Source organism: Neofelis nebulosa, chromosome 6 (genome assembly GCF_028018385.1).
Source record: "Neofelis nebulosa isolate mNeoNeb1 chromosome 6, mNeoNeb1.pri, whole genome shotgun sequence".
In the NCBI taxonomy this organism is placed as follows: Eukaryota; Metazoa; Chordata; class Mammalia; order Carnivora; family Felidae; genus Neofelis; species Neofelis nebulosa.
This window is the reverse complement of record NC_080787.1, coordinates 119,351,666-119,370,630: the sequence shown is the minus strand read 5'-3', so window position 1 is coordinate 119,370,630 and position 18,965 is coordinate 119,351,666. Positions and strand designations below refer to the sequence as shown.

Here is an 18,965-nt window from a genome sequence, read left to right as displayed (position 1 = left end):
GCAAAATACGGAACCCAGCCTGGATGCTGGGAGCAATGTTGTCTGTGTCCAGCAATGGGTGTCCACTAGAGTATATCTTCGTCATTCATTATTTGGGCTTCCTGATATCTTTTAATAACATTCTTTTTTTCCCTGAAAATGGTACAGTAGATTCAATTGTTTACAATAAAAAACTTGAGCTGATATTTCCCCCCAAATTGACCTTTATCCACTGTGCCAAGGAATACCACCACTATCTATTTGGGTGTATGAGCAAGAAGAATAGTTGTATGTTCTGGGCACCTGTCTCTTCTTTACTTCTGTATCTCATGCAACACCAATTCTTGCTGATTTTTTAAATCTTATATAGGTTTCAGATGGTTGCTTCGCATCATCTCCTTCATCTACTACCATACTTTTAGATACATACATATACATACTGGAATGCTGCAGGTGTTTCGTAACTGATCTCCCTTATCCATTCTGCACATACCCCATCACCCATCTATTCTGTGTGGATGTAGCCAGAGTGATTTTCCAAAATCTGACTTAACACAGCAACCTCCACCTCCCTCACTTGAAATCTTTTTTATATCTCTCTGTAACATGTAATGCAAAGACAAACTCCTCTTTGCTCATAAGACCTTCTTGGGGTTTTTTTGTTTGTTTGTTTGTTTGTTTGTTTGTTTTTTTGCTTTCTGCATTTCTATTCTCATCTCCCTCATTGTCTCCACACTAGCCAGACTTTCAGTCCTTCTTATTTAATTATAATCTGCCACACTCCAGGTCCTTTGCCTACAGGTTTCCACTGCCTGTTTCTTCTCATCAGCCTAGTACCTGTCATTCTTCAGATCACAGCTCAAAGCTCATTTTCCTAGAAAGATCTTCAGGCCTTTTGGATGAGGTCATATCTTTATATTATATGATCCCATTGCCAACCTCTCTTTTATAAAGGTTACCACAGTTTTATCTTGACATATATTTGTTGATGCTTTGCTTGTTTGTGTAATGTCTTATCCATGTGGAAGAAACCCCATGAAGGAAAAGTACTAAAATGGTATTTACTAGAGAATTTTAAATTCTTGCTTACTGTGTTTTCCATGCAATTTGAAAATATTTGAATTATATTATTTCTTGGTAAACTAAACTTCTTATTCATTTTATAGTCAGTATAATATAGAAGCAGAAGGTTTTAGTATTAGATATGGATTGAGTTTTGAGCAAGTTACCTAACTTTCCTAAACCTGGCATTCTTCTGTACTATAATAATTTACATGTTCAGTATCTTTCTCACTGTAAGGTTGGGTAACATTCAATATTTTTTACAGTTTTATTCAGTTCTATTAATTAGTATATTCCAGTTAGACTCCAGCACCCTTTCCATTAACGGAATACCTGCCATGTGCAGACCACTATGTAGAAAGGCGTGAGGAGAGGCAATAGACCTTAAGAAGTTTACTATTGAGTTTGGAAAATTCTACACATTATAACACTATAAGGTAGGATATGTGAAATTTGTGAATGGCCTACAAAGTTGTATGGTCAATTATAGGAATTCATGGAGACGGTAGAAATTGAACTCCCTGGAGAAGAAAAAGAGACTACAGGCCTTCAAGCAAAAAAAGAAGGGGTAAAACAAGTAAAGAATGCATATTATAGCATTATGAATTGTGAGTTCATGCTTACAAGCATTTCAAGATTTCTGTGGATTACATGTAAGGATTTTGAGTCCCAGATGGGATATATTGCCTTATCTGTGTCTGGGCATGAAATTGATTCTTCAACCAATAGAACTGTGCTGCATCTAGTGGATTGTAGATCACCATGATTGGAGTAAGCACTGACAGTTCATGGTCCTCGCAGAGTTTACTCACTACTTGCAGGTCTGTTTTTAAAAAATCACTTTCTTTTTTGAAATCATGTAAAGAGTTCTTAGGGAAATACATGGTTTTACTATGGTTAGAAGAAAAAACATGTTGGAAACATATTCTTACTTCTGGTTATTCTCAAAGTAGAGAAATTTGGTCTTATCCTGAGTACTTAAGGTGTTTCCAGTTATTTAAACTTGCTCAAAGTGCATTTCACTAGTAATTGAATGATCTGAAAACCAAATTTTGGAATTATTAAAATTCTCTCTTTTCCATAAAAGAAAGACACTCCGTCTTTGGGGGGATGCTGGGAAACACCTGTGCTTGATTGTTGGTCAGAGTTCCCACTGTTGTTGTGGCTGAAATTATTTTCTATTTTAGCTTCTACAGTACACCCTAGAGAGAAGCTTTAAAAAGTTAGTGTGGGAACTGTAACTCTACATAGTTTCTCAATGTTTGTGTTCATGCACTGAGCCTTAAGTTAGCATTTATGGAAACATTCAAGTACAATCCTAAGTTGCTCTGAGGGCAAAAAGAGCACTTTTGGAATGGAGGTCACTTGCATGATGCAGCTTTTCTGCTTGTGTGTAAAAGGAATGTTTTGTTGGAAGAACATCCTTGGGTGATTATATTTGCCAAGAGGAAGTTGAATTAATTGTGTGGCAACAGTCAGAGAAGAATTTGTATGCTGTTTCCCCTCACCATTAGCTAATATGGTATTTCACAACCAGTCAGGTGTGTTTGTTTGTTTGTTTGTTTGTTTGTTTTTATTTTTTTTTTTTAATTTTTTTTTTTCCAACTTTTTTTTTTAATTTATTTTTGGGACAGAGAGAGACAGAGCATGAACGGGGGAGGGGCAGAGAGAGAGGGAGACACAGAGTCGGAAGCAGGCTCCAGGCTCCGAGCCGTCAGCCCAGAGCCCGACGCGGGGCTCGAACTCACGGACCGCGAGATCGTGACCCGGCTGAAGTCGGACGCTTAACCGACTGCGCCACCCAGGCGCCTGTTTGTTTGTTTTTAATAACAGCTGGATCAGAGACAGAATAGCTTATCCTAAAGTACAGTGATAGGATCCAGTATTATACTTTGCTCTAGTGTTGGGAACCCCTAATTCCACTAAAGCTACCTTAAATTAATGCAGGCTCAGGAGAGCCAATAATTAATTAACGGGTCTCGTGTTGTTTTATTTTATATTAAATTCTTGAATTATAGATGATTAACCATCTTGTGACCAAAACCACCAATCTCTACATTTGAGGTGATGAAACCATTCTCTTTTACCTTTTTAGTTCCTAGGCCTCAGTTGATTTTCATCATATTTGGATAGTTTACAAAGCTACTTGGGGAGATAGAAAATAAATATAAACCCTACCACCCTGCTCTTCCCTCTTTTTTTCTTATCTTTCCATATCTTATATTTTAAAGTGTAAACACTTTGTCTTTCTGTTCTTCCCTCTTTTTTCTTATCTTTCCATATCTTAGATTTTAAAGTGTAAACAGTTTGTCTTTTTCTCCTCTCACTTGGACTCTCTTCTTCATTTCTGTGTACTCAGTTTCTTACTTTTTCTCAGATTTTATCCTCTCATTCTCTTTCGGTTTTCTTTTCCTTTGTCTTGGGTTCTAAGACAGGCACTATTTTCAAAAACAAGTAGACAGATTTTTGGTTCAGATAATACTTTGTAAACAACAAAAAAGTAAAAACATGTTTTTACTTTGCTATTTCCCATTTCTATAATCCCCACAACAATCTTCTCAAACAGTATTTTTGTTATATCTAAAATACTCATCTCTTCTGGGCCTCAGATTCTCATCAGTAAAATGATAGAGGAGAGGTGGATGGTTGGGGTGGGGAATGTCAGAGCCAGGCTGTGGAATCAGGTCTCTGACTTCAGAGCCTGAATTCTTAACCATTTTGTAGCTAGGAATATGCTTTTTTATGGATGACAGTGGAATATATGTTATTCTTTACTTTTGGGCTTTTTACAAAGCATCTTTAATTATAGTTAGGAACTTTAGTGGTCCTTGTAGTTTGATAAAGGAAGCAACTCCTTGGTTTGCCAGTTAAGCTGCTCTTATAGCTTGATTCTCCTTGAACCTGAAAACTCAGTTGAGAAACTCTGCTCAACCTTAGTTCTTCTGTAATTGACCATTACTTGCCAATTGTTTATTCAATAGTAGTTGTTATCTCTTATTAATGTTGAGGGAAAATAAAGCCGATTCATCCAATATATTAAAATAAAGTTTTGGTACCTTCACACATACTGAGATTATGGAGTGGAGTATATTGACCTTGGAAATATCTATTTATATGGAAATATAGAGCACTGTACACTCATTCTGTACTGACCTTGAGTTCTAGCCTTCTATTACTAACAGGGTTATAGTATAGCCAGACAAAAACTTGGAATTGATAGTATGATATTTAATCTTTAGGCAGTTTCCAGAGACAGCAGGCTATACAACCTTCTCTTACCTTTCACTGTTCTTTCCAATTTGGGTTCCCTTGAAAAGGCAAGTGATGGTTACAAAATTGGATACAGGACAAAGACTTCCTTACTTTTTGGGGTAATGTAACTCTGATTATTCTTTCTGAAGTTGCTTTTCATTTTAGCAACTGCTTCTTAAAACATCTCATTACCACATAACATAAAAGCTATGTAGGGTGAGAGCCATGGGAGGAGTGCCAGGATTTCAGAAATTGGACAAATCTTAGAACAGGAGATCTTAAACTTAGCTCTATGGTCCTTTTCGGTTGTCAGTTAAAGGGGTATGTGTGTTTCTAGGGAGAATGTTCTAGATTTACATGAGATTTCAGGGAAAAAAAAGGAAAGTTAGAAAGGAAGGTTAGAGAGGCATAGAAGGAAAGAGCTGGAAGGGAAGAGTTGACCCACTGGGACAAAAGGGATTAGTAGGTGGTAAATTTACAGAAGGGTTGAGAAAGGTTAAGTGCCTCTGAATTAGAAGATTTTGAGTATACTACTCCTTAACATTCTTACCTCATTTTTTACCTTTGAAAATGTTCTTTACCTACATTTTCCAGTTTGGTTTTGTCTACTGTCTGATGGAGAAAGGAATGAATATCTCCGAAGGAACAAATATTAAGGACCTGCTTAATCAGCGTTCTTTGGCATGTCTTGGAGACAATCTCATTTAGTCCGGAGAGTGGAGCTCCAGGATTGAAGGATTTCAAGATAAGGAAACTAAGACAGAGAAAAGTTAAAAGTTCAATAGATGGGCTGGAGGTAGGGAAAACTGGAGTCTTGAAAGACCCTGGAGAGAAAAGCACAGCGGATTGAAAAATCAGCCTTTTCTAAAGCTGAGGCAGATGATATAAATTAACACTTCTAATAATCATACTGCACAGGTTTTCTGTGTCATACAGAGGAAAATGAAAATTTTGGTGGTCAAAGTAGGGGCCAGGTAGATTCACGCTTCTACTTTCTAAGATGTAGGGGATGGAGGTTCAACTATAGCACAGTGTTTAGTCCAGTCTGTAACTCCTGACCATGTAGCTGATAAACTCCCTGAGGAGGCTAGTCTCCCAAGAAGGGTAACTGTTGTGCTAATTTTATGTGAAACCTTTTTAGTGTTTCGTGGTGTCTGAAAGTTTTAGAAGCTGTTCTAGATTCGAATCTCAGTTGGATACCTAGAACAAATACAAAGCCGTTACTCTCAGGGATTAGAAGAAATTTTATTCCTGCACAATGTGGATGAAGCGGTTTTATATTTTGCCAAGACAATGGAAGGCACATTTTAGGGAAAGAAAAGTTGTTGGAAAAAGAATTCTGCTAAGATGCAAGTTCAGTCCTGTGTATTGGAATCTGAGGGACAAGTTTACTTTTCCCACACTGACATTTTATAATGGGTGTCTCAGTCTGTCTTTTAGAAACAAACTATATGATATAGGGAGTGAGCTCCATTAGAAGAGAGGCATAATCTTAAGACAGAATGTAGAAGTTTGTGGAATTAATAATAGACCATGCAAAAAAGTGAGGGCACCTATCTCAACCTTACCAAAATGGTGGAATCTTTTCAGGAATTAAGATTGAGACCACTGTTGGTTTTTTTTTAATGTTTATTTATTTATTTTGAGAGAAAGAGAGAGAAAGCAGGGGAAGGGCAGTGGGCGGGGGGGGGGGGCGGCAGAGAATCCTAAACATGCTTCATGCCATCGGCACAGAGCCCCACATGGGGCTCCATCTCATGAACCATGAAATCATGACCCAAGGTGAAATCCAGAGCCAGCTGCTTAAGCGACTGAGCAACCCAGTTGTCCCTGAGAATATCGTTTAAAGTCATTTCAGTTTCCACGATTTTTTTTCCTTTTGTTTAATATTTGAAATAAAACCAATACAGTTACCATTTTTGAGATTCTTTATTTATCGTTTGCTTTCAGATGAATTCACCAAAAGTTTACAGGTGCAAAAAATCCCTCTTTTAGGTCCTAGGTGGAAAAAAAAGTTTCTGATCTTTAGAAGTTTACACTAGGGCTGAGGAGATGCACAGGTAGATATTGTGTATTTGGTAGATAGGAGAGCATTATTGAAGGGCTATGGATATGCAGAACAGGAAACACTAATAAATAGTGGTCGGATTTTGTCATAAAAATCTTTCAGCTTCACACTGAATGCTCCAGATACTGTTCTAGATTCTTAGATGAATAAGATACATGAAAACTGATTTTTTTGTGCAGTTTTTCACTCAAGTAAACAAATAAACAGTAAGTTGCAAGTGCTGTGAAGGAAATAACAAAGAATACACATTAGAAAGAATCTTAGAAGGAACTACTTTGGTTAACAGACAAAGGAGTGCTTCACCAATAAATGTTAGAAATAAGACCTGAACGATGAAAATAATCCAGTGGAGTAGAGAGTATTCCAACCTGAGACAGTCATAAGATTGTATTTTTGATGGGCAGAAGGAAGCCCACTATATCTGGAGCATGTTGAGTTAGGGAAGAAAGGGGTAGGAGATAATGTGAGAGAGGAAGGCAGAGGCCAGATTATATTGAAGCTGATAGGCTTGAGTACAGAGTTTGGATTTGCTTCTCATTGCAATGTAGAGATGAAAAAGATCAATTGTATGTTTTGAAAAAAATTAAGCAGATTGTCTGTAGAAAACTATTGTAGGGCTGCTAGTGTGGAAATCTATTAGGAGTGGTTCTAGTCATCCTCCTGAGAGATGATAGGAGTTTGATAAACTACTGAAGATGAAGGGACATGGATGGATTGAGGAAATAGATTGGAAGTAGAGAGGGTAGAAATTACTAGTGGGTTACAAGAGGCAAGTAAAGGAAGGGGAAAAAATCAAACTGATTCCTAGGTTCTTAGTTTTAGTCACTTGGTATATTATGTTGCCACCTAATCAGATGAAGAAACACGGGGTGGGAAGAAGCTTGAAAAAAGGTAACGAGAAGCTGAAACATCGAAAAATAGGGCAATGGTACTGTCTTTAGCACAATGGGAATAGCAACAGAAATGCGTAAGAGACATTAATTTTACCACAAAGAAAACCATCATCCTGGATGGGCTGGGACCCCCAAAACACAGTTTCAGTTGTCACTCTTCTCTCTTCCCAGATATCCTGATTACTGCTTCTTAAACTGGCTGGGCATAGAACTATATTACCGTATAGTGTCTCTGGTTTTTCCACACCAACAGTTTCCGGCCTGTTGTTTGTTTCTACTAGGAAAATCTCACTCAGTGCCAAGAAAGAACTTTTGCACATTGTGTTGGTGCTTTGGTAGCTATTCAGAATGATGGTCTTCAGAACACACAACAATTCTTATTAGGGTAGAATATTAAGTCTTTGGACTTCAACTGGAACTATGTCCTTGGTTATCCTTGGTCTGGGTCACTTAGCCTGCATAATCATGTGAACCAATTCCATGTAATCTGTGTGTGTGTGTGTGTGTGTGTGTGTGTGTGCGTGCGCGCGCGCGCGTGTGCGCGTGTCCTGTTGGTTGTGTTTCTCTGATGACACCTGACTAATACACCCTTTATATTGGTGTACAAAAATTCAGCATTTTTGATTTTCATTCTCCAGCCATCTATCATTCCAGGAAAAACTTTCATTTCATTTAGTACATCTTTATACCCTGAAGAGACTGGATGAGTGAAGTAGACTCAATATAAATAAAAGCACTGATAATATTCTCTTTAGAGCATAAAGATAAAAAGAATTGTGTATATTAATATATATTGTCTCTCTGCATGGGTCCAGGGTCCCTAAGACCCTTTTATGGATCAACATGCTCAAAACTATTGGCATAATAGCACTAAGATATTGTTTTCCCTTTTTTTGTCTCTCGTTTTCTCATGAGTGTATGGTAGAATTTCCCAGAAGCTACATGATAGCTGATATTACAACAGATTGAATGGAGAATTAAAAACAAGAATGAAGCTGTCTTCTATTAAGTCAGACAGGAAGGAGATTTGCAAAAATGTAAAACAGCGCTCTCTACATACTATTTTTTTTTTGTTTTGAAAAATACAGTAATTTTCATAAAAACATGTTATTTAGGTTAACATATAATGGATTTGTTATTGTTAATCCTAAAAGAATTAATAATCTTTTTTGAGACTTCGTAATTTGAATTTCTCATATGGTCAATATTGACAGGTAGAGCTCACAGAAACAAAAGCTTTTTGATGTCCTGAATAATTTTTAAGAGTGTAAAAGGGGTCCCGAGACTAAAACATTTGAGGACCTTTGTTTTATTTGAGAGTTTTTCATATACACAAGAGTGGTTCTCATAAAAATGTTAAGTGCGTCCTTCCAAAACATTATACTCTTTCATCAAATGATTCTGTCTGGAAACAGCATAAACCAGTTTCAGTTGTTTGTTTCATTTTTGCTGCTGTTTTGACATCTTCTGATAATTTCTCTCACATAAAGGTAAAACTGGTACTGTCTCAGCAGTTATATGTTGTTATATTTTGAGAGCTTGTCTGTGTCTCTCTCTCCTTTATTCATTCATCCAAATAACCTACTAGCAAGTATTTATTGAACTTCTACTACATATAAGGCCCTTGTTCGACGCTGTGCCCATTTTCAATTTGTTGCTTTTGCAGCTCTGAATCCACCCTTTAATATCTGCGCTGTGATAGTGGAGCTTGACCACTTAAGCATTTCTCCTTAATAGCTAGTGCAGTGTTGCTCTATGTAGTTTGTCACACAGTGTTTGGTAGTTTGTTGGTAGCCGGTCCCGAAGGGATTTTAGCAGGAAGGTGTTTTAACTCTTGTTTGAATTGTGCTTCTATTTTCGTTTTTTTCATGCTAATACTGAATAGCTGGCAGTTTCCCTGTGATGTGCACAGGGCACGCAGTCTCTGTGTGCTTGTGGCCCCAGCCCTGGCCTGGTGACCTTGCTGTGGCCCTCCCAACATGCACACAACACACCCCTGACCTCATGCCACCCTGATGCATGGGAGTGTGTCCTGCTTGGGTGCTAGCTCTGGCCTGAGTGACCCGGCAAACTTCTTCGCCATCCATTATGCTGCAAAACTACGTCTTCTTTAAGGGGATCTGATTCTGAGCAAACTCCCTCCCTTTTCCACATTTTTTTCCTTCCTTGGGTATTGTGGTTACTCTTTAGGCTTCTCTTTACACCTTTAGGGTTTCTGCATCTCATAGTTTATACTTGTTATCGTATACTTTTGCTGTTTACATTTTCTATGTGGCTTCTCTCTTCTGATGGGACTCTGAATAAATTAGCTTTCTATCCCTCATCTGAGGGAGATAAACAATATCTATATAAATTATTTAAAATTTGTACAAACGCAGTCCATAATTAAGGGCCACAACTAGAAAGGCAGACTGTGTATCAGAAAGCTTCAAGACAGGAAGAGCTAAACATGCACTGGGGGCTGAGGAAGGTCAATGGGCCAGAATTGGCAAGGGGTTGGGAGGAGGGGACACTTTCTTACAGAGGCATGAGCCTTCTTCTTCTGGAGAAGAAAACTGGCATGGTATGGGGAGAAAATAGTGAGAGCTCTGTCAGATTGGAGAAGGTACCTGGTGAGAAGTTGTAGGAGGTAAATTGGCAAAGGTACTTGGGGGCAAGTTCATGGAAGGTTGTCAGTACCAACCAGAGAAGTGGACATTTCTCTCTCAGTTTAAAACTCTTTAAAAAAATTTTTTTTAACATTTTATTTATTTTTGAGAGACAGAGACAGAGCGTGAGCAGGAGAGGGGCAGAGAGAGAGGGAGGGAGATAGAGAATCTGAAGCAGGATCCAGGCTCTGAGCTGTCAGCACAGAGCCCAACGCAGGGCTCAAATTCATGAACTGTGAGGTCATGACCCAAGCCGAAGTCAGATGCTCAACCGACTGAGCCACCCAGGCACCCCTCTCTCAATCTAATTAATAGGGCACATTCACTGGATTTTGAATAAGAATTGACTTAATAAAATATTATGTTAGTCTACTAAAGGATATAATGGAGTTCTGGATGAAGTATAGAAACCTATTTATCATTTATTATATTTTTTTCAGTTAATGCTATTCCTGGACATGTATCTCAAAGATAAAATTTTCATTAATATATAAAATTCATAGTGCATTATTTATTCATCCAGATATTAGACTATGGCATTTAGGAAAATGGGACTTTTTTTTTTGGTTATTCTTTTAAGTAAAGACTGCATTTAGTGTAAGTACTCACTGCCCTCCTTTAATGAATTGAGGTAAGAAGTTTCTGATATTTGTATTGTGTTTTCTTGAAAGCCAAGGTGCTGTTAATCTGTAGGATGCAAATAGGATTTATTTTTGAAAGGCAAATAGCTATGTTTGTTTCCTAAATATTTCTCATTGTTTATTTGATGTTACTTAGGTAAGATAGCATTCACATAGTCTCTCTTTCTTTTTGTAAAGTACAAGTCTAATGCATGTTCATTATAGAACATTCAGTGAATGTACATAAAAACAAGAAAACAAGACATTTATAGCTCCCCTTGATAATATAGTTAACTACTTGCTATATTTTCTTTTGTTCCAGTCATATGTGCATGTTTATGTGTACATAAATGAACACATACACATACACAATTGTATTTATTTTACATATATATATATTTTAAATGATTATAATGTTTTATAATTGCCTATTTTACTTAGCATATTGTGAACATCTTCCATCCAGTGGTTTTAGTAATTTGTTTTTAATTACTGCATAATTATTCATCAAACTGATTTACCATAATTTTACAAATTGCCTGTTATTGGATGTTTAAAATACTTTTGTTTTCTCTATTGTATTTATTTTAAGTTTTTAAAAGATTTTTTCAAGTAATGTCCACACCCAACGGGCGTCAAGAGTCGTGTGCTCTACTGACTGAGCCAGTGAGGTGCCCCTGTTTTTCTTTTTTAAATAATATAATGATGAGATGGATATCTTTTTTTAAAAACTATATTTTTGTACATAAACAAATTGTTTATCTAATTTACATTCTTCTATTTGTCATCACCAGCAGAGGGGATCTATCGCTTTTAAGGTTTTTGATTCTCATTGTCAAAATGCTCTCCAAAAAAGTTACACATAAAAAGAATATTATTATAAGCTTAGTTTTTCTTTTATGTCTTAAATGATATATTTGAGAATTCCGTTGCTCAAGAGAATGTAAGGAATATTTGTAAGGCCACGTTAAAGAAATTACATCAATTAAAATTTAGTACATAATATATGTATGACACAGATGTTTCATTATTAAGTCTGGAGATAGTTAAATCACAACTAAATAGAACTGAATGCTTATTAGAAACCTGAGGGATTAGTTAGCTGGTGACAGAACTATAGTAAATAAGCTTAAATTAGGACATAAAGAATGAGGAAAATGCATGTTATAGAATATTCTGAAGCTAAGTGTTGCAGCCAGTTATTCTGGGAGACTGTAGAAGTAATTTTTAGGAGTTGATAAGAATAGCATTGTGTTCTATATGTTTGGGATGATGGAAGTAACTCTTATGTCAAATAGGCAGTTACCTCCATGGTACCTGCTGGGTAAATTGCCACTGTATGAAATCACTTGGCAGAAGTATTTGATTGGCTTTTTGGTGTTATTGCTTGCTTCTTCCTTTCTGGAACTGTGCAATAAACACATATTATTTCATAACACTCAGAAAATGTAGCAGTAGTCAGGTAGCATTGTAAGAAGCCCATTTAGCAAGAACATTCTATGGAAATGAAATATCAGCACTGAAAAAAAAAATTAACTTGTCTTGAAATGCTTGAATAGTTTGAACAAACTTTTATTTTGTGACTTTTGTCTTTTCTAATGATCAATTGGTAATTCCTATAAATTAATATACTGCGCTCATCCCATTTCCTTAATAAGAACATTTTCATAGCTTAAAAGTGCAGCTGGGTAAAAATTTCTAAATGGTCTTAATGGTAAATATCACACTATGTAATTAAGATGTATGACAAAGCATATTTTATGCCAAAGCTTATTTTATAATGGAAGGAAATAATGATTTGAAAGCCTGTAAGTCATTTAGAGAGTGCTACTTTGAAATTGACAATCAGGGGTGCCTGGGTGGCTCAGTTGGTTAAGCGTCCAACTTGGGCCCAGGTCATGATCTCACAGTTGGTGAGTTAGAGCCCCACATCAGGCTCTGTGCTGACAGCTCGGAGCCTGGAGCCTGCTTCGGATTCTGTGTCTCCCTCTCTCTCTATCTGCACCTCTTCAGCTCATGCTCGTACTCTGTCAAAAATAAATAAACTTAAAAAAAATTTTTTTAAATAAAAAAAGAAATTGACAATCAGGAGGCATAATTGATGAAGACTTGTAAAATAATTTAAATCTACTACTGCCATCATATGTCACTGGGGAAAAAAAAAACAAAACTGATCTAGCATTGGAGAAGTAGGTCACATGTTTGTGAAGAAGCTGAAGCCCCAAAACATTAAATAACTTATCTAAGATCTCATGCCTGGTTTTAGTTAAAAGTGATTAGTAATCTGCTCTGCTTATGGTGAATCTGAAAGACATCTTGGCAGATCAGGCATCGACCTCAGAATGTGAGTATAACCAAGAATAGAAACATCCTGCTTATATAAATTGGGTTGGGATCCAGGATATCCTGTTAAAAAAAAAAAAAAAAGGACATAATTTCTCCAAAAATATACATGACCAATTTATTCTGTTAATGTGCATGCAATCTGTGAGAATCAGGAAGAAAAATTAAAAGGATTTCCAGGTTATGAAAGAAAATGAAAACTGAGAAAAATGTAGTGAAAGTAATGTCAGTTACTGTCACTAGCGTAAGCTTATTCCATACTTTGCCTGATAACTGATAGTGTCATCATGTGAAATCTTTACAAGAGTTCTGAACTCTAGAATGGCAATTGGTCAGATTTGAAATTTTGGTTTCTTAGGTAGTAAAAAGTCCTCTTACCTACCATGATTTGAACTTGCTTTTGGAGTTAATTGAACTAGTTAGACTGGTAGTCAATGAGCATTTGGTGTGTTATGTAAAAATTACTGTATTTTAGGAGAGGAAACAGGGTTGATTGGTCAGGAAGAAAGGTCCAAGTGTCATCCTTTTAATACTGGATTCTGTAACACTACACCTAATATGTTCTGGTTAAAATGAAATCCTAGGGGAAAAATTATAATAACATTTGTGTTCTACCTGAAGTGTGACAAATAGGTATATTTCCATTTTGGTGATAGGTATAATAGTTAAAATCCACAGTGACATGAAAAAAAAAACAACTGGTGTTTTTTCTGCAGAGGTCCTTGGACTACTAGTAGTAGCAGCTGATGTATAAGACCCATTTTTATACTTAGTGCTAAGACTGTTTTTGAGGGGGGAACTGTGATGTTGGGGCTCCTTATGCCCTGTACCTCCCTGCTACAGACAACCAATAAACATTTATTAAATTAAAGGGAGTGGACTTAGACTAGTATTTTCAAGCCAGGTTTCTTTCTGCTCTAGGGAGCATATGCAGGGACTATGGCAGAATTGGGGCCAAGAGCAATGGTGATTAGCTGAACGCTTGGTGGGCAAGGCTCCAAGTAGGCAAATCCACTATGTGTCGGATTCTCAGATCTAAACATTTGACATTTTCAACTTCTGTCCTTAGATTTACACTGCAAAGTATCCTTATTCCCTGAACTTAAGTTCAATGCGGTTAGTACGTTGCAAAAACCCCACTTTTATAAATGATGATCTGGGAATCTGCAATCAGAAGTAATTTTGTCTGCACTCTAAGTTAACCCATCTCTTTGCAATGGTGTTATGATAGGGAGAAGGAAGCCTGTACCCCCTATGTAAACCAGGCCAGTAAGGTATTCCTCTTGTTCGTTTGCTTGTTTAGTAATAAAAGATCTTTTTTAGTAAGACTGGAGACTTTTACGGTGGGATCTGGATTTGAATCAGGCTCTACCTAGTCTATTTGACTTTGATAAGCTACTAAATGTACCTCAGTTTAGTAATTTATGAACAGGCTGTTTCAAAGAGTAATGAATTAATGCATATTATGTACTTTGAACAATGTCTGTTACTAAAAATTGAATTCACCTACTTACGTGTTTGATATCTTTCTATGGATCCATTCTGGAAGCCAGTCTTTCCGAATTAAATTTAATGCTCAAAATAGATTGGTATTATTTTTAGTATTTCTTCTGTTATTAGATATTCCCTTTTGCTTACATGTCTATTTAGCTTTATTATATGTAATGTCATTTCAGGTTCCTATATGATAGTGGACTCTTCAGATCATGACCCTGGAGAAAAAGCCCGACTTCAGCTGCCTACAATGAAGGAGAACGACACTCACTGTATTGATTTCAGTTACCTGTTATATAGCCAGAAGGGGTTGAATCCTGGCACTTTGAACATATTAGTTAGGGTGAATAAAGGACCTCTTGCCAATCCAATTTGGAATGTGACTGGATTCACGGGTAGAGATTGGCTTCGGGCTGAACTAGCAGTGAGCACCTTTTGGCCCAATGAATATCAGGTAATCATCTGACCTTTCCTGGTTTATGCTTTAATGTCATTGGCTCTCACTGTGTATGTAATACTTAGAGAAAAGCACTAGCTCATTGGAATAAGAGATGATCTCTTTCGCCCTCCTCTAGCCCTATTCTTGAGGAAATGTTGAAATACATTGGCACAAAACCTTCAAAGTAGAGAGAGCATTTCCACATACAGAAAAAAACGTAGTTTTAGTGTCAAAACGTGTTGGTTGTTTGGCAGCGAACTACTTATTAACGCATACTTCCATGTGTCTGTTCAGGAAGAAAAAGTCTTTTTGATTTGAGTGCACTATTCAAACTGGATTGGTTTGCTGACTTCCTGACAACAACATTTAAGAAAATACATAAAATAGTGTTTCATGAATTATGTCATCTAAGGGGGGGGCGTTTTGAATAATTGTTTACATTTTTGTCAGTTACATGGAGTTTAAAAATAAGCAAACACAAAAAAGAAAAGTCCACATGTCTTTTTTTTTTTTCTGCCAGAAATACTTAATTTAATTATGATTAAACCAGGTAACAAATGATATCAATATCTACTTCATGTGTTGTGAGGCTGATTTTATATGGTTTAACAAAAAAAAAGATCATTTACCAGTTTGGAGAGTTGTTCGGTAATCTTCTCCATTAGGTTCAGTAGATTTCCCCTACTTTTTGAAACATTGCCTTATGCCACCTTGTTTTTACTAAAGTAGAGTTTTAGTAAACCATTATGATAACCAAAAGAAATCCAAAGAGGATTTCTGCCTTTAAAAAAAAAAAAAAAAAAAAGAACAGGAGTGGCTTATTTTTATTTTTTTTAATTATTTTTACTTTTTAAAGTTTATTTTATTTTTGAGAGAGAGAAGGAGAAAGTGTGAGTGGGGGAGGGGCAGAGAGCAAGAGGGAGAGAGAGAATCCCAAGCAAGCTCCACAGGGTCATCATGGAGGCTGATGTGGGGCTCCTTCTCATCAATGGTGAGATCATAACCTGAAATCAAGAGTCAGACACTTAACCAACTAAACCACCCAGACGCCCTATTTTTATTAAACATTTTTTGTTTATTTTTATTTACTTTTTTGAGAGGTAGAGTGTGGGCACACACATGAGCAAGGAAGGGGCAGAGGGAAAAAGAGAGAATTATAATCAGGCTCTACGCTTAGTGTGGAGCCCCATATACAGCTCAGTCTCTCAATCTCAGGACTAGGAGATCATGACCTGAGCTGAAATCAGTAGTTAGACACTTAACTGACTGAGCAACCCAGGTGCCCTAGATTTCCGTTTTTATGAAAAAAGATGAAAAATTAAAATAGCACTCAGACTTTGTTTTTGCAGCTAGCCATTATGGAAGCAGCACACCACCCAGCTGCGTGAGGGGCCCCACCAAGCTCCTTCCTAGCATCTTAGCATCAAGCCACCATATCTTTGAACTGTGTCTGTGAGCATCTGTTCTTTATCTGAATTTATTTAGTACATCTGTTAACAAGATGTGTCCGAAGGTATCTGAAAAGGCTAAGAGATTATTTTTGGGTCTGGGAACACTCAAAATTTTTTCCATATAAATTAGTGGTAATGGCTTCTTTACTTTATCCTGTTTAGGTTTATGAAAAGTTTCATGAGAACCCTATATTTTCAATAGCTGGGGAACCTGCCCCTGGATACAGAAAACCAACTCTTGAAAGTTTACTTTTATGTTAGGTCTTTAGATTTAAACTTCTAAACTTATAAGTTTAGATTTAAACTTATCTACACATAGATATACATATATACATATAGATAGATAGTATATTTTATTTTGATCCGTGAGTCATTTATAAGCTAAGAACAGTTTCATTTCTGCTTTTTAAAAATGAACATTTTTAAATTCAGGTTAAACGTTCAGGTTAAACTTGTCTTTATTCTTGGGGGAGGGAACACAATACCTTGTTTTAATTGCTTTGTCGTGTGTTGATTTTTCTATTTTATTAAAAAGCCTCTTACTTCCTAGGTATGGTTCCACAGGTAAGGTTCTTTGTTCAAATTTATGTGTCTATTGGAATTTCAATGGATTTTCATCAGGTACTAGTTGATTCCGTTATTCCTGAACTGAAGGATGTTCTTTGGTCTAGGAGAGCTCTCTGCTTTTCCAGGGCCCATAGCTCTAGGAGGGCTGCATGTGGGAGGTGCATGGCTGAAAGTGTATGAAATTGATGCTAACTCACTAGCAGCAAGATCAGTGGGCTCATCTCTGATAACAGTGGGTCGTCATTGGCTGGGTCACCTTCACAACGCATTGCCATTACACTGACTTCACTAGAAACTGTCATTGGAGCTTAACACTGAAAAGAAAAAGCTGATTTAGCCAAATAGAACTGTCAACGGATTCAGCCTTCTTAAAATAAATTTAAGCCCAAATAACAAATTAGTGAAATTGTCAAAAATTTGGTTTCTGGAGTCAGCCAGCCTGTATTCAACAGTGTTTGCTATTTGCTATCTATATAGATTGTTCTCTAAGGAATCAAATTGTTAGTTATATCTTTAAAGGAAAACATAAAAGTGGATTTTGATAAATTCAACAAATAATATATCTAGGTATCATGCTAATGTTCCTTCACAACTGAGAAATAGTATACATATAATTACCTTTTCTTATTTTTTGCAAGATCTGCCTTTGAGTCCTTGATACTGGTAACATTTTCTTATGGCACCATTTCTGCAAGGTTAATTTTAATGTGGAGTTACACAATCGAGAACTGGATGCTTCTTTTGTTCAGTCTTCTTTGCATGACAAAGCTCCTGAGGTTATTTTAAGCAAGCTATGCAAAAAGTGCCTGTGGAAGTTCCAGCCTGGCCAGTGAGATCTTTCTGGAGAGCTCTTGTCAGAGAAAAAGATTGCTACATAACTTGGAATTTATAGGTAAACGCTTCTTTCTTGCAGATTGAAATTTGAGCAATAGATCACTACTTAAGTGATTATGTTTCTTCCACATCTGTTTTCCTTAACCTGCAAAACTTCACAATCAATGACAGCAAAAAACAGAGTAGAATAATTTTTATTCATGTGCTTAGTGCTCAATAAATTACTTGATTGATGATTTCATCGATTCTGTCATTTAGATACCTAGTTGTACCTGTACACTAGGTTATTAGAAACAACCAGCACAACGTAAACTCTTTATGTAGCATTTTTGCTATTAGGAAATAGCATGAAAAACTTTTGATTATTGCTTAACGTAGAATCTTTTTGGATTTTTAAAAATTAAAATGTAGCCATTGCATTGTGCTATGTTGCAAGCCATTGCATTGTACTATGTGCTATGTTTCTTTAATTCTTAAAGAAACACTGCATATATATTTTTTTTTCCCTAGACTCTAGATTGAGTAGAGTTATGATATGCATAGAAACTGTTCTTCCTGGGGCGCCTGGGTGGCGCAGTCGGTTAAGCGTCCGACTTCAGCCAGGTCACGATCTCGCGGGCCGTGAATTCGAGCCCCGCGTCAGGCTCTGGGCTGATGGCTCGGAGCCTGGAGCCTGTTTCCGATTCTGTGTCTCCCTCTCTCTCTGCCCCTCCCCCGTTCATGCTCTGTCTCTCTCTGTCCCAAAAATAAATAAAAAATGTTGAAAAAAAAAATTTAAAAAACAAAACAAAACAAAAAAAAAACTGTTCTTCCTCATTCCACAGTTTATTAAACTTCAATTTTACACTTTCCAGAACTTCTTAAAGAGGAAGTTTTTAACCTCCTGATTTTTAAAATTCCCTTTTCTTTTGTATTTCTAGTGGAGAATCCTATCTCTTATTGGCCTAATCCATTCGCTATCTGATTATCCCTCCAATATACTCCTTATCATCAACTTCATCAACGACAATCAAAAAGAAAATTGCTCCAGAATGCTACTACCTTAATTAGTATAGGATAATATTTATATAAAAATCATACTCCTGGAAGTGAGGTAAAACAAACAAACAAAAAAACCTCTCTACAAGCTGGCCCTTCTCTTTTCCTTTTTTCTGTTGAAGTAAAAATCTGAAACAGACGTAGTATGTCTTCCGTGTGATTTCACCCTTCCTAGAAATTCCATATTGCCAGACGCCTACATAGAAGATGCCTGAACAGGAGATTGATTATGCTGTGGGCTATTTAATAATGAGAAGATACCAGGTTTTAACCCTAA

The 18,965-nt window shown here is 36.6% G+C and overlaps 1 protein-coding gene across 12 annotated transcripts in view; it reads left to right on the top strand.

Annotated features, from left to right (window-relative positions):
- The window catches only part of PTPRK (protein tyrosine phosphatase receptor type K), a 566,426-nt gene that overhangs the window by 195,441 nt on the left and 352,020 nt on the right, over positions 1-18,965 (top strand). For all 12 annotated transcript variants that reach the window (XM_058735205.1, XM_058735208.1, XM_058735206.1 and 9 more), the window contains exon 3: positions 14,542-14,813. In XM_058735205.1, coding sequence (XP_058591188.1) covers positions 14,542-14,813 — 272 coding nt within the window. The remainder of the gene's footprint in view (positions 1-14,541; positions 14,814-18,965) is intronic.